Raw genomic sequence first — 16383 nt, 5'->3', positions numbered from 1 at the left:
CCTGTGTTCAAGCGGCAGCCTTTGGGCATCAGACAAAGAGAGATTTATACGGATGAAAACAGGCAAGCCAGTGCGGGTGCCAGAGAGAAGTGAGGGCACGCCGCTACCCGGCAGTGAGGGCCCCTGTCACCGTGTCCGCGCGGCCGCAGAGCCCGGGAGACGCAGGGCCGCTGAAGCAGCGGGAGCGTGGGCGCTGCGGGCCTCCTGACACAACACGGTCCGGCGTCAAGCGTGTCCCTGGGGCCGAGGGAGAACGGGACACAGAGCATGCGCGGGAGGTCGCGACAGCGAGTGCTGGCGTGCAGTCCCGGGCTGCCGAGCCACTCGCAGTGCAAGGAGGGCTGTCCTGCAGGAGAAAGGGACACTGACCTGGATGTTGACGAACACGCCGTGGTACGTCTCGTACAGGACTTTGTTGCCCTTCCCGTGCAGAGGAAATTCAAACGGAATCTCAGTCTTGCCGCCGGGGAACTTCCCCGGCTTCACCATTTCGATGGTGCTGTTGATGATCTGGATGGGCTGCGGAGAGACATCTGCTCGGTCACCGCGTCTCATAGTTCACGTGACAGGCACAGCCGGGGCCCTCGATGCCACCACCCTGAGCCCGTGCGAGCCTCTGGCACCAGCACACTCAGGTGTTTGGTGGGCAGGAGGAACGGACCCACCATTTCTCCGTTCTCTCTCTAAGCACCTCGGTTAAGCTCCAGGGCCGCCCTGCCCAGCCTGGGCTAACCCTAACCCTAACGCCACCAGCCCGTGCTCCTGCGCGGGCCCCTGGGAAGGACGGCGGCACTCACACGTGCGGCCGGCCCAAAGGCAGTGCGGCCCCCTCGCCAGGGGAGGCGCTCTGAGCCGCGGTTTCCAGCCGCTGGGAAGATGCGCAGCGTGCGCAGGGGATCTCTGTGAGCTGCTGGGGGGGGGGGGGTGGGGGGGTGGGGGTGGGGGGTGATCAGGGCTGCAGACAGAGCGGGAAGGCCTCGGTGGGAACACTGTCAATGAACCCTTCTTTCCCCTTCACTCCTTCTGCTTCAGAACTTAAAGAGTTAATATGTCCTTCAGGGAAAGGAAGCTATAAATAGAGAGTTTCTGTTCTGGAACGCAGACCTCTGCCCTAAGGGACACAAAGGAAGGCCACCGCTCCCAGCGGAACGTCCAGCCCCGCAGCGGCCATCTCCGCAGCGACAGCAGCAGCCCTGCGGCGAGGCGGTGAGCGCCAGAGGCCGCAGGTGCTGCTTCTCGGGGCCGCGCTGGCCTTGGTCGCAGCTGGAATCAGACTCCGTCTGGCTCCCCCAATCCTTGCTAATGGGAACTAAAGCAAGTGGGCTTCCAATAATAGGGTGTATTCAGGACCCGCCTGTCTAGTTTTTCAGTTTGGCCGGGAAGTGCTGGAAGTGTGGCTATCACTACACGCCACTTGCAAAATCGTGGCGAACAAAGCCGAACAGCAAGTAGGAGACCACCACCCACATTTGAACAATGAGCCCATAACGGGCACCCCACGCACTCTTCTTACCTTCACCGAATTGTAGAACGCTTCGAACACACCCACACTCTTGGCGCTGAGCTGGAGGTTCACGGTTCCTTCCACGGTCAGAGAGACGCCCTGGTGCTGGACCGAGTCCTTCCCGCAGACGACCACCACGCCCGACAGCATTTCCTGGGAGAGGGGCAGCCGCCAGCCGCGTCAGGAGGCCTCTTCCCGCACCGAGAAGCCAGAGGAGGCCTCCTTTGCAGTCGGTCCACCTGCTCAGAGACGCAGACGCTCACCGAGCACTTGTGACGGACCAGACGCCTGAAGGGGGGGGTGGGGGAGGCAGGGCCCTGGGTCGAGGTGGGGGCGGCTGCTGATGACTACAGGGCGGCTGGACACACACTGTGGGCGAGGAATCCCATCCCACCGCGGCCTTCCGGACACAGCCGCATCCCGGCTGGGGGAGCTCCAGTGACGCCCGAGTCCAGAAGGGCAGGGAAGGGCTGGGGGCAGACGGCGGAGTCACAGCCACGTGCATGGTGATGACCTCTTCTCTGGAGTGCAGTGAAATAAAACCCCTCTTCTTTAGGTGGTTTCTCAAGTGTGTCGATGAAAAGGGCTGCTACACATTTTCAAGTGCTTAGGCAATGGAACACAATGGTTAGCCCTGCGAGCCCCGGCGCGGGGCGTGGGGATCCGGGGTCACCGGCACGACGCAGGAGGGCAGCATGGCCTTTCCCCGGCGGGACGTCCTGGCCCGGCCCCGTCCTGGGTCACGCTGGCAAATGCTCCGGCCCACACGTCCCCGGTTCATAAATCATTTAAGAAAGATTTCACAACGGACCATCTATCCATTTATCTGAAGGTGATTACCAAGTAAGACAATACGGACATTAACTACATTCCTTCTTGGACGGCGGTTTCTTCCTGTCACCACAGAATCTGCAGTCTCGGTTTGCTCCGGGGAGAGGGGGCGTTGGGAGGAAAAGGAAGCTGAGGAGATTAAATAGCATCACCCAGAGCGGAAGGAGACTCTACAATAAACACAAAACAATGAGCTTCTTAAAGGACCCTCAGAAATGTAGCATGACTGTCGCCAGATGCTAATATGCCAGAAAATGGTTGACAACTAAACCGAAAAAAGAAAGAAAAAAACAGCAAAAATTAAAAATGGCCTGCATGGCCCTGGCTGGTTAGCTCAGTTGGTTAGAGCGTTGTCCCGATACACCAAGGTTGCAGGTTTGATCCCTGGTCAGGGCACATGCCTGAATCGATCCATGAATGCATATGCAAGTGGAACAAATCAATGTTGCTCTCTCTGTGTCCTCCCCCCCACCTCAAATCTATAAATAAAAAGATAGAAAAAAACTTAAAGTGGCCTGCAGATCAAATCATTAAAAAAAACACCTGTCCTATGGCTGTTTAAATCTGTTTACCCTTTTATTTCCTCTAGTCATCCAGTGAAAAAATTTCCACCAAGTCCTCACCTTATGTAAAATTTTGGAAGCAGAAAATATTCTATGCCCCTTAAATGCCCTAAGTATTCTGGTTTTCTTCCCCAGTCCCCATCCCAAAGCCCTTAAGTCTAAATGAAAACAAGCAGCCCCAGGCTGGTGTGGCTCAGCTGGCTGGAGCGTCATTCCGTAACCGAAAGGTTGCGGGTTCGATTCCGGTCACAGCACACAGCCAGGTTGTGGGTTCGACCCCCATCCGGGCACCGTCTGGATGTGTGCGGCCCCTGGTCGGGGTGCACGTGGGAGGCAACCAGTCCAAGCTTCTCTGGAGCGCTGAAGTTGCTCTCGCCCTTCCCCTCTGTCTACCAGCAATGAGATAAAACAAACCCAACCAGCCCTGACTGGCGAGGCTCGGTGGATTTGTAACAGGATGGGTCAGACCAGATCACTGGGGAGCAGAAGCGGGGGAACCCCCATCCAGCATGAGACGCTGCCCCGTGACAGGAGAAGGGGGGTGGGAAGAAACTCCGCCGCAAGGGACTGAAGCAGCGGCAGGCAAAACAGCCCCTTCCCGGGGAGGAGATGGGGAGATGGGCAGTGCCGAAGGCAGCCTGGCACTGAAATTGGAGCTGGGGCGGGCTTCCATGTCCCCGGGGAAAGGGAACAATTAACGCAGCTGGGGACACAGGCTGCAAAGAGCATGCATGGGCTGGAGAGGTCGCAGAACTCGTATGTAACCAGATGCCCTGCCCCAGTCACACACAGTGTGCCCCTCTGTGTGGCTGGGGAACTTCTTTGCCCCCTTCTGCAAAAATGGCAGCAGGAAGAAGGTCAAAGGCGCTGGCTGACAAACATGGTGGACATCACTGTGCATTGGTCGAAATGCCAGATGCTCCACACACATGGGTTTCTGGGCTGAGTCTTTCAAACGGAACATGCCGGGGAACACGTGGTCTTCTCCCTTCCCCTCACTCGGCTGGCCACCGTGGGCTGAGTTCTTGAGCCCGGTGGGCCCTGGGGGCCGCGAGGTCTGGGACACACGGGCACCCCTCCCACGCAGAAGGCAGCGGCAGCGCTGGCCGTGCTGTGCGGCCCTACCCAGCCGGATGCACAGACTGGTGGGGGACGCCGAGAGCTGAACTGTGACCGGGGACTTGCCAAGCAGCCTGGATGAGCCTCCGACAGCCACCTGTGTGCCCCAGAGGACGGCGCTTTAAGTGGGACAAAGGATTTCAGGTGCATTCCGGAGCTGCTCTGGCCTGGCGGAGGGTGGCAGGATTATCTGTCTTTGGGTGTTTTAAAGGGAGCGGGGCTCTGAGGCGGAAGCCTGCCGTTATTCCAAAACTGTACAGCCGTTAAATAGACAACCCCTCCCTTGTCCACCACACTTCTGACTCCGGAGTTTTGCCTGCAGGTGCTGAGCAGCAGAACCCCACCGACTGTTCTGCATGAGCACTGGCTGTTCTGCGACAGGTTGGGCACCATCCCACGAACCAAAAGGCCGCCTGTTTGATGCCCTATCAGGGCACACGCCTGGGTTGCAGGTTTGGTTCCCAGCTGGTACACGTAAGAGAGGCAACCAATCAATGTTTCTCTCTCGTGTTGATGTTTCTCTTCCTCTCTTCCTCCCCCCTCCCTGCCTTTCTAAATAAAAAAATCTTTAAGCAACGAACAACAAAATATATGATCATCTCCATTTTGAGCAGATTTCAAGGAGTAGAGAATTCAAAGAGTAGAAGTTGTTTTGTTTTTTTTTAATTTTAAAAAAGATTTTATTAATTTATTTTTATTTTTAAAGAGAGGGGAAGGGAGGGAGAAAAAGAGGGAGAGAAACATCAATATGTGGTTGCTTCTCACACCCCCCCCACTGGGGACCTGGCCCACAACCCAGGCGTGTGCCCTGACCAGGAATCAAACCATCGACTTTTCGGTTCTCAGGCCGGCACTCAATCCACTGAGCCACACCAGCCAGGGCAGAACTCATTCTGTTCTTAACGCAAAGAAGCTCTTAAGCATATTTCAATGAAAATTCCTTTGAAATAATTAAACTTTTAAATTTAATTAAAATTAATTATTTTAACTTTTGTATAACGCAAATGAGAAAGCTAATGTTTAAAGATTTAAATCCACCAGCATATTTCTAAAAATATACTTTACCGGTAGGTCCCAGAAACCAAGTGATACAAAATAAAGTCATAAACTTTATCAACTGGACAACACAACAGCACCTGAGGAAAGCTCTGCTTCTATTTAATCAGAACATTTTTCAGTTAACGTCTTAGGACCGGGGTCTCGGTTGACCACCGGCTGGCATATTACAGCCACGGCGTCGGTGGGAGCTTCTCTTCCCTGAGTTCTGTGCGTAAGAAGGAAGAAGCAGTGAGGCACCTTGGAGGTAAGCACAGTAAATATTTTATGACCCACGGGGCTCTTCTGTCATTCTTTGATTTTAATTAAGAAAGAATATAGTGGGGAGAATACAAAATTGATAAAATATTCATAGATAAATTAGGCATTCTAACCATAGACAGGCCTATTCAATTCCTACCAACAAAAGGAGGACATAGAATTAGTCCAGGTATAGCCCAGGGAGCCAAGAATTTAGAAACAGAAGAATCTTTTGGTAATGAACAATGAACAATCTTTTTTCCTGTTTAATTGAGATATAATTAATATATAACATTGCATTAGTTTAGGTATACCAGACAATTTTTAAATTTTTTTCTCATTGTTGCTCAATCACAGTTGTGCCCATTTCCCCCCATTGCTCTCCCCTGCCCTGCCCACCTTATATATATATTAGGCAATTCTGGATGAGTGCTGGCAGAAGAGGAAAGAATGAACCTGAGTAATGACAAGTGAAGGGGGACCCCAGACTTCGTGAGGACCTTCCCCCACAGACCTACAACTCCAGCTGGAGTTGGCGTACCTACAACTCCAACGAGGGGGAAACAAGGTCACGGCCCTGGAGAGTGCCGGCACTTCCCCCAACAAAGTAAGTGGGAGTTCTTCAACTCAGGGCATGACAGCAACGAGGGGCCAGCCCCAGATTTAAGGATGGCAACGACCCCCAGACACAACATATGAAGTTGAGCACATGTGTGCTGTCTTTTAGGGAGAATGGCCATAGCTTCTGGCCTGTCATCAAGGAGGCCCTGGACCTGAGAAAGGTTGAGAGACACAGATGAGAGCACACAGGTACCACCCATGTGTGCATGCATGCATGCGTGTGCAAGACACAAGGGATCGCTTGGGACTACACGTCTTGCCCCCTTACAGGGCTTGGCCCTGTGCTGCACTCCACGGGCAGCACGGACGCCGGGGGTCCTACCAGCACTGCGGAACCGTGCCCCTCCGAGAGGTAACGCACTCCAGGGACCCACACCAACCAGCCGCCAACCAGCGCTGTCTCTGCCCCGGAGCAGCCAGGTCCAGCCAGAGAGAGGCCCCGGCAGCGTCTGCAGTCCTACACTGAGGGGTGGGGCTGGAGCCAGGCGCTCGAGGGCGACCGGCCCCAGCTGGTTTCCTCAGCAGACACCACTCACTGCCGCAGGGCGTGAGAGGGACGCGTCCTAACTTCGTCTCCTCTCAGCGTGGAAGGCCACCACAGACCACACCACTCTTCTCTTCCTTGTTCTCAGGAATCAAACACCACACCCATGATAAAGACCCCAGGTTGAAGATGGTGACGTCTCTACCACGCCCGCTTGGTTTCCTGGAAGTCGCACAAGAGAACAAGAGGCAAAACCACAAACTCCATTTTCAGCGAAGCAAGGAGACAGTTAAATACCAAGAAACAGGTGGACGAGCGGCTACAAGACAGTGAAAACAGGGTGTGGGGGCTGGGGGGGGGGGCATGGACAGCGCAAGGCCGCAACACAGCCCTGTGGTTGCAGAAATGTGCTTCCGGAGGGTCCCGAGGGCGAGGGCCCGGCCGGGGACGGTCAGGCTCCAAGGGGCAGAGCCAGTCCGGGGAGGGGTCCCGCAGGTGCGCCCCGGGGGGAAGCAGGAAGCAGCAGCGGGGGCACTGAGCCCTCAGTACTGTGAGAACCTCCCTCAGCTGCTTATCTCACGGGGAAAAGGAAAGAAAATCACACAGAAAACCTCGGTTGGCTTATTCCAGGAATAAATTCATCTCCTGCAAGAAGGCGACATTAGAAGAACCAGCGGAGAAGCACAGGGCATGTAACGGATTCAAAAACGGGAGAAGGAGGGAGGAGAGAGAGCAGCCTCAGCAGCCGAGGTGCACACACAGAAGACAGATGGCACCACTCTCCCGCTTGCAGCGACGCTGCGGAGGCTCCGTCTCACACAGGGTAAATACAGGCCGGTCGTTTCCACGGCCCACGGAGGGGGGCGTGCCCGTCCCCCTGACCTGTCTGACCTTGTCTCTCAACGCGGCCCACAGCACACTGGCTCACCCTCCCAGGCAGCTTGCTGTCCCTTTAACCTGCCTGCACGGCCCCTGAGGGGCGTGGGTGGGGTATTGGCACGTGCTCTTCCCGCCACCTGGATGCTCCTCCTCCTGACACCCACGTGACTCGTGATGAGCCGCTCCTGCACCAAACTCTACTTGGCCTCTCCTGAGCTCTCTGTCAACGAGGGCTCGATGTTTGGATTTCCCTGTTCATTTCTGCCTTGCCCAGTTTTAGCAAGAATTCTAAGTTAGTTTAGCCATCCTCCATATCTGATCTTCTTCGATCGGATTCCTCCTTGTCCACTCCCGCCCCCAAATGACCCTGGCTGGCCTTCAGCAAAGAGTCCTCTTAGGGTGGGCTGGCCAGAATCCCCCCTACCCATAACGCTTCCTCCTCTCAGTGATTTCCCACCCACTGACGCCCACCCTGCTCCTTGACTATCAATGCCCACCTGCCCATGCTCTACTCCAAGCTGAGGCCAATCTCTTCCTTACGGCAAGAACCCCGCGCAGTGGTCCCTATGCCTGCCACAGCAGTCCCCCCTTTAACTAAGGCTGCCTGACTGGCCTCGACAAGCGTGGTGAATAATTTCTTCTTTGCCACTTGCTCTCTCTCTCACTGTTCCAACGACACCACTGTCGTGAGGCTTCCCCGACCATCCCTACTTCCAATGAACCACCGTTCCCGACGCTCACTTGCTTGCCTGCCCTCTCAGACCCTGCTCCACAGCACTCGCCACTTTCTGAAATAAGTTCAAATCTACTTTATTCATTATCCGTGTCCCTGGGATGTAAACTCCAGGGCACAGGTGATCACAATAGCGGGCGCTCGGATGTTTACCGAATAACCCTTCACCAGACAACACAGTGCCATCTCAGGACAAAAACCGCGACCATGAACTTCATCGTGAATGTTTTTTTAAATCCTCACCTGAGGACATGCTTATTGATTTTGGAGAGAGGGGGAGAGAGGGGAAGAGAAGGAGAGAAAGAGAGGGAGAGAGAGAGGGAGAGAGAGAGAGGGGGAGAGAAACACTGAGGTCAGAGAGAAACATCGATCTGTTGCCTCCCATATGCGCCCCACCCTGGGCCCGAACGGCAACCCGCGTGTGCGCCCTGACCGGGAATAGGACCCGCAGCCTCTGTGTGCGGATGACGCTCCACCAGCTGACCTGCCCAGACAGGGCTCACCGTGGATGTCTTACACGTAACGAGGCAACTGCTTCTATGAAGGATGGGCCCAAAACAGAGCTAGCTGTAAGAGCTGAGGGATGATGAAATGCTTAGGCAATAGGAAGAGATAAACATATAAGAATTCAGGAAATAAGTGGAAGAAAAGAAGACCATCACAGAAACTCCTCCTTACAGAATTTCACGTGAGAAGTGATCATTAAAACTACCCTAACGCCACTTCCCACCTGTCTGATCGGCGGAGATCGAAGAACACGACCCTGTTACGCTGGGAGAGGGGCAGCAGGCACCCCCACACGTGGCTGGGGGCGTGGGAGGGGAGTCTCGAGAGCCACAACGTTGGAAGGGCCACTCGGCAACACCGGAAACATTTTATCAGCACACGGGCCCAGCAATCCCACTTTCAGGACCTCCCTCAGACGTGTATGCACGTGGGAAATGACTTGCGAACACAGCTACTGACTGCAACACCGCTGGAGTAGCGAAGACTGTAAGCAACCTAAAAGAAACCTAAATGGTCTCTCCCTTTAACAGGACCTTAGAGATCATTCACATTAGTAAACGTGCTCTTTTTTTTTTTAAGGCTACGTATCACACCATTTGTGAAAAAAGAGGGAGAAAAAGAACACTGTGCATATTTACTTGTATGAGCATACAGTATCTTTGACAGGAATGGCAAGAAATTGATAGCTTTGGGTGGCCCGATAGGGAAGACCCTTGATCGGGGGGAGGGGTAGATGCAACCATGAATTTTGAATTGGTTAACTATTAACACAATAAATCAATTTTTAAATAAGATCAACTCCAGAATGAGTGCTCTCTAGAATTCAATGTACAAAATTCTAAGTCTCTTTAATTTTAATAACCTAAGGGCACAGTGGTCTCCCTCGGAAAAGAGGTCACAATTTTATGCTACAAAGTCACCTTTCTCTGGATTGTCTCTTACTTTGGGCTTGAACACACCTGCCAGAGATACAAAAGCCCCCTAGTCGATGTCTCAGCCACTCTCTCTCCAATGTCTTCCCTTTCTGATGATCCTCGCAGCAGGAGGATGAGCCGCGGCAGCCGAGCTGCTCCCAGGATCCTCTGTGTGTCTGAACAAGCCCCTCCTCCCTGACGTTTCCGTAACACCGGGAACCACCTGGGACTCTCACGCCACATCTGGTCTGGAGGGCTTGTACGTCAATAGCGAGCTGCCCCCGCACTTACAGACAGGCAATGAAATGCACTAAGTAGTTAACTGACATTAAAAAAAATCATGGTAAGTCTGAGCTAGGTGGGAAACACAAGTTAGACAATTAGTTGCTTGTGGAAACACCCTCGTCTTTCTTGTAGCACTCAGAGACCCATTTCGGTTGGAAAACGGAAATGAGAACCCTTAGGTATCCCCACGTCCACTATTCTGTGTAACAACTGTTTTCCATCTTGTTTGGAAAAGACATGATGACCAGACACCTCTCCGTGTGGTAAACAATGGCCAAGGTTATGTGTTGACTCAAGTTCTAGAAAGGAGAATTTCGGCGAGAATGCATTGTCTCCAACCCACCATTACAACAGAGGTAGCGTGACCCAGCACACGGGGGCCCACCCACAGGACGCCTCGGGGAGCGGCCCAACAGTTAACGCTGAAGAGGCGGGCTTTGGTACAACATCCAACCTCGGGGGCTGTGGGAGCGCGGTGCTCGGAGCCCTCCGTTCTCATGAGACCCCGCACCCCCCTTGCTTCCCAAAAGGCTCGAAGCCAAACCCCCCCAAAGCAGAAGTTCTCCACTTCCTCAGCCTAAGCCGGCTGTGCCAACGGTTGTCCAGTCTCTCTGGAAGGCGCCGAAGTCGCCGCCCTCACGCGGCAGTGCTCTCCTTCAGGACCCGGGGTGCGCTGCCATCAGCCTCCGTACAACAGTGCAGGGAGCCCGCGCCATGTTACACCGGGTCATGGCGACGCCCAGGAGAGGCACGAGCCCCAGGAGTCCAGACCAAGTTCAGGTCTGCACGGCAGCGGGTCAGCGTCCTGCGAGGAAGTCCTTGGAGAGTCCGGCGTCGCTGGGGCAGGCGCGCCCAGAGCGGCAACTTGTCTCCTTCCTCATCACACCGGGCTGCGTGGCTGGGCCCTGGCTGCAGACCACACGGCCACCTGCTCCCTAGCTCGGGCCACGTGGCCTGACCCCTTGCTGCCGACAGCGTGCCCCCTCCCTCGCTGCTCGTCCCCGCAGGGCGGAAGCCCCTTAGGGCTGCCGCCCTTCGGTTCGGTCCTGAGGTCACTTTACGCCTTCCACCCGAAGGCCTGAGCACGGCCGTCAGCACAGCTGCCAGCCTGTCGCTGTAACGTGAAGTACCTCCAATCCCTGGCTCTCCCCCACCCCAGCCGAGGTTTGTGGGGCCCCCTCAGTCCACACCCCATTTCAGTCCCCCTCTTTCAGACTCTGGGCCCTTTGTAATCTTATAAAGGACAATAGGTGAAGGTCTCACGATCTTCTGGAGCTACTTCCCGCTGGACATGGCCGTCATCCTACGTACCCCTGAGTCCAGGGGTCCCTAACAGAGTGGCGGTGTGGGGCAGAGAGTGGCCTTCATGTGCGGGAAGGACCTTGCTGAGCCCAGGTCCGTTGGCGTCCTTGTTGTCTTCTGGAGGCAGCGGATTTGGCAAGGGGGTTAGAGGGCACAATAGAAACCATACCACTCAGTGACAAAGGCAGGGACCACTCCTCTTCAATGCCCCCCGTTAGGAAACGAGCGGCTTCTCTGGAGCAAGGTGTCCAAAGCCCTTTGCCCACTACACTTAGCCTGGGCTGAGGGGAATATTTTAGGAATTCCCCCCTTTTAGATGTCCTTTCTAGCCAGACCACGAGGGCACAAAAGGAAACCAGTTGTAAGTGAAGCCCACAGACCGCCCCGTACTCCACCGACCCAACCACTCAGTCCGGCCGAGCCACTGGGTCTCGGCGGGGGGCGGCGATGCAGGTGGGCTGCATCAGTGAGGCCTGTGCTGTGTGACAGTTGCTCCGGTAACGAGATCATAGGCTTGCACCCTATGAAAACAGGAGAACACCCAGCTTAATTCACGCAAGAACCCACAAAGCAGTCTCTGAGTCTGCGAGACCGTCCCGGGAAGACATCCAGTTGCGAGGCCTTTGCTGGCATGGCATTTAACAGCGACAATTTGACACATCCTTCTTGCCTATAAATCGAGCATCTGAGATGATGTTAGGAACCCGCTTCAACTTCCAAATGAAAACACACTCTGAAGACGGCAGCTGCACTAGTCCAACGTCTGACACTGGTCACAGTGCTTTTCCCCGAATCACGATTTTCCTCCTCAGTATCGCCCTCACTGTCATGAAAGGGATGGCATGAAGTCCAGTTTCAACTTATTTCCATTCATTTGCATAAATGCAGTAAGAGCAACAACTGACCACATATGATCTTGAAGTTGGCTTTGCTGGAACTCACACAAGGAGCCTTTAGGTTGACTCTTCAGTCCACCCTTCAGGGCACAGAAGCCGAGCCACACACCTGCCCCCTGCCCTCGCCTACACCACCTGCCGCGCTCAGGTCTTCGAGGCTTCCACTGTGTTCTACGGTTCCTCCTTGCCATCTTCCAGGAAAGCAACCTTCGTTCCTTCCCTGGAAAGACTGCCAGGAACCTCACAACCAACCAAGGACCAGGCTTTTTCTCGTGGGCGGCCTCTAGCTTCAAAAGTCCATCCCAGTTCCTCGGGGCCTTCCGGTGACACCCAAGTCCAGATGGACCTCCCTTCAGGTGTGACATGCCAGTCAAAATCTTGGTTGACAAAACCACCATTAACAACTGGTCTTACTGGTTTTATGCAAAGAAACTTTATATCACTATTTATTCCTTCAGAGTGCCAAATTCTGGAGGGAGCAGGTAAGGAGAAAAATACAACGTGTGAAGGAAAATCCTGTTTCTAAATTTTACTCAAGTAAAGTGAAAGATTACATTCATGCAAAGACCTGTTCACAAATATTTCTAGTGGCTTTATTCATAGTCACCCAGATGCCCTGCAGCGGGTGAGTGGATGAACTGTGGTCCATCCGCACCAGGGAAGGTGGCTCAGCACGAACAAAGAACAAACTACAGAAACAGCACTTTGCATGAACTTCAAAGGCTAAGTGACAAAGCCAGATTCAGAAGCTTCCATATCATATAATCATATCTGTGCCGTTTATAGGACATTCTGGAAAACTATAGGATCAAAAACACCCCTACCTTGCCTGACGGGGTCCGCCAGCGCCCATATGCCGAGCGCCCGCCCTTCCCCGGCAGCCCTGCGGGCCCCCTCTGCCGCCGCCGCCGCCGGGCCAGCTTCCCCCCTCCAGGCCCGGAGCATGCCCGTGCTGGGCTCCGCCTGGGGTCTGTCCAGTCCAGTGCCCTGGGCCACACTGCCCGTGACATCGGGCCCCGGACTAGCTTCCTGCAGGAGCTGGGACTGTCGAGTGTAACCCCGGGGCGCGCTGACAGAGCACCGGAGGAGGGGGAAGGAGACTCTTGCCTCACACCGACACTGCTGTACGCGCCTGCATTTTCTTAGCCAGTGAAAATGAATTTTAAACTTACAAAACTAATATAAACCTTTTTGAAAGACCGGAAGCATGTGGTCAAATGAACACTATCTCTTTTAAATTATAAAAAGTTTCGTCGTCCTGATGACTAACGAAGGGAGTTTCTGCTCATCGACGCCTTACTTTTCATGGGGTGGGGGTTCTGCTCCTTCCCCCAGACGACGGGGCGGGCTTCAGAGCAGCGGGTTGAAACCGTCTTTCCTGATCACACAGAGGAAGGGCCAATGTCTGGTGGCCATCACGCCTGGTGTGTGACACCAAGACTGCAGGCGTACCGTAAGAGCACCGGCGTGGGGGGCGGGGGGGGGGGGAGGCGAGGACTCGGGGAACCGGCCACCATCAGGAAGCAGGGCGCCAACGTCGTGCCCCTCCAGAACCCGCCTGACAGCCGGAGGGCAGCTGGAGCCGCCCTGTTTCTCGGAAGCAGGCTCTTTCGGAGCCTCGGAACGGCTTCCCTGGGGAGAGTTCCCTGTGAACAGTCCATGGCCACAGATGACCTCACGGTGCCCTTCACAGGGAGCCCTGTGACCCCTGTGAGGAGGCCAGCGGAGGCGGCCTGCTGGCCTGCACCCCAGCGCCCCGGGTGAGCAGTCTGTCGGGGGGGAACTGGCAGAAGACCAGCCACAGGCGGTGGATCTACCGCCTGTGTCAAGTAGGAGGCTGCCTGTTTGGGTTTAAATCCCCCAGTAAATACAAGCAAAATGTGTTAAGCCTAGTTGCATGCACTGCATTATATCTGAGACTTAACAGATCTCCAGTTTCAGCTTAAACCACATCAAATGGGTTGGTATGCAAAACCCTCAGTGGTGCTGGCTCCAGCTGGCCATCACATCCTATAACCAGCACATTTCCAGCTGTGAACCACTGGGCCCCGGGCCCCTGCCGGCGCCTCAGCAGCCACTTTGGGATCTGAGGAAGAGTTGGAAAGGTAGGGAAGGACTCACTTCAAATGGAAAGGCTCTGCTTTTATCTGCTTATGAAACAATTTTAAGAAATATTACAGTTATAAAAATGGACATATTAGGATTCTATATAAGATTTCACTTAATAAAAAGCATTTCAGTGCTTAAAAATTTGGAGGGAAACCTATATTCTAAACAAACAATATTGCTCATTTTCTTGAGCTGTCTGTGAAGGAACACTTTCATCTGAGATGAAAAGGTGTATTTTCTGTCACCTTGAGAATGACACTGTTTCCGAGCCGGAACTGTCCTCTGCCGGCAGGAGGGAACAGACCGTCCCCCGGAGCAGGCACAGCGGGGCCGTGCTGGCGGTGGTTCCGAGCCGCCCACCCAAGTGGGCCCCCGCGGGGCTTTCGGTTTCCTAGTGCATATGTTACGTTTCTCCTGTAGTCTGTTAAGTGTGTAATGACATTATGTCCAAAAAACCAGAAGTACAGACCTTAATGTAATCTACTTTGCTGCTAAAAAATGCTCACCAGCATCTGAGCCTCCAGTGACTCAGTCTTTCTGCGGAGGGAAGGTCCTGCCTGGATGTGGATGGCTGCTGACGGGCTGGGGGGGGGTGCCGGAGGCGGGGGTGGCGGTGGCAGTTTTTGAAGTAAGACAGCAGTGAGATTTCCCACACCAGGGGACCCTTCTTTCCGCGGGTGCTTTCTCTGGGGCAGGCGGATCTGTGTGACGGCCTTTACCCACAGAACGAACTTCTTTCGAATTTGGAGTCAACTCTCTCAAACTCTAGATGGCATCTTCTTCCAACGTAAGGACGTTTCACTTGAAAATCTGCTGTGTAGCGCAGCCGCCGTCGCCCGTCATCCTGGCTGATCTCCTGCACGACTCGCTGCGGCTTCCACACAAGCACTCGGTGCTTCGCCTCGCACTTGGTTCTACGGACACTGCCCTCCTCGAACCCCAGGAGCCAGCCGCACCCAGCTTCAGGCTTTTCTTCTGCGGCTCGCTCGCTCGCTCTCTCAGCCACCGCAGACGTGCGGACAGGGAGGGCCTGCCCCTGGATCGGGCTCTGGTGTGAGGGGCGGTGTGGCCGGGTCGGTCTTCTGCCTGGTCCGCTGCAGCTTCCTCCAGACCGGCAGTGAGGCTGTTCCTCCTGCTTGTTCGTGTGCTCGCAGGAGCGGCACTTCTTGTCTCCTGCACGGATGTTCCCTTTGCGCGCACAGCTCGGCCAGCTATTCGGTGCAAGAGGCCTCCCCAGCCTTCGGCGTCTCTTGGCTTTCGACGGGCTTCCCTCACTCAGCTCAACACTTCTGGCTTTTGAATTAAAGTGAGAGACGGTGTCTCTTCCGATCATTTGAACACTTGGGGGCCACTGGAGGGTCATTAATCGGCCTAATTTCAACATTGTTGTGTCTCAGGGAACAGGGAGGGTTGAGGGGAACAGCTGGTCGGCGGAATGGTCAGAATACACACAACATTTATCCATTCAATTCACCGTCTTACATGGGAGTGGTTCCTTGCGCCCCGAAACAATTACAACAGTAACATCAAAGATCCCTGATCACAGATCACCCTAACAAATGTAACAGTAGCCACGAGTCTGAAATATTGTAAGAATTACCAAAATGCGGCACAGGGACACAAAGTGAGCAAATGCAGTTGGAAAAGTGTCCTGATAGGCTTGTATCGGACACGGGGTGGCCACGATCTTCAACCTGTGAAACACACACAGTGTATTTTCATGGTGCGCCCGTACAGGACCATGACAGCATCGTGCGCCGGGCGCATGCCGGCCTGAGCCCACACACAGGGATCCTGAATGGGCCTGGAGCCCGTCCCTGCGTTGACTGACCTCTCCCGAAACCTCCGTCCAAATAGGGCAAAGTTATTTCTGAGCTCCGGAACGCTGCGCTTCTCTCGCTGGCACGCGCACGTCAGCTGCTCGTCTGCTAACATTGTTCTTCAGACGCAGCCTGGCCGTGGTGTGCTCACTGGGAGGGCAGCCCAGCCGGCCGGTGGCTGACGAGTGAGTCCGTTTTCCGGACGGAAACTGAAGCCGAGAAAACCGACCGGGGATGCAGTGGCCTCGCGGACTTGCTGAGTGCAAGAACTGCAGTCACGTGCCGGGTCCGGCAGGAGCGCGGCCTGCTCGAGTGGGGTTGGCAGGGTAATAACACGGGTGCAGTAATTTACAGTTTTAATTTGAACGTGTCACCTAAAATGTCGCAGGGTGTGCTTGATACTGTTATGTTACAGAATCACGTGCTTATGATTTTGTAATGAAAAAGGGGCGTTGTTTGTGCCGGACCCTGCATAACGCCTGATTAAAGAGACTGCGTGACGAGAAGCAGCCTTCAGAGC

At 54.5% G+C, this 16383-nt stretch overlaps 1 protein-coding gene across 1 annotated transcript in view; it reads right to left on the bottom strand.

Moving 5' to 3' along the window:
* Positions 1-16383, bottom strand: part of VPS26C (VPS26 endosomal protein sorting factor C) — a 41168-nt gene that overhangs the window by 15724 nt on the left and 9061 nt on the right. The window contains exons 2-3 of the mRNA XM_045852370.1: positions 1514-1657; positions 370-519 (exon numbers count right to left, since the gene is read on the bottom strand). Of these exons, the coding sequence (XP_045708326.1) occupies positions 370-519; positions 1514-1657 (294 nt within the window). The remainder of the gene's footprint in view (positions 1-369; positions 520-1513; positions 1658-16383) is intronic.

Source organism: Phyllostomus hastatus, unplaced genomic scaffold (assembly GCF_019186645.2).
Source record: "Phyllostomus hastatus isolate PE091 unplaced genomic scaffold, TTU_PhHast_1.1 phas_contig_948, whole genome shotgun sequence".
NCBI lineage: Eukaryota > Metazoa > Chordata > Mammalia > Chiroptera > Phyllostomidae > Phyllostomus > Phyllostomus hastatus.
The sequence above is the reverse complement of the archived record's forward strand: the minus strand, read 5'-3'. Positions and strand labels throughout refer to the sequence as shown.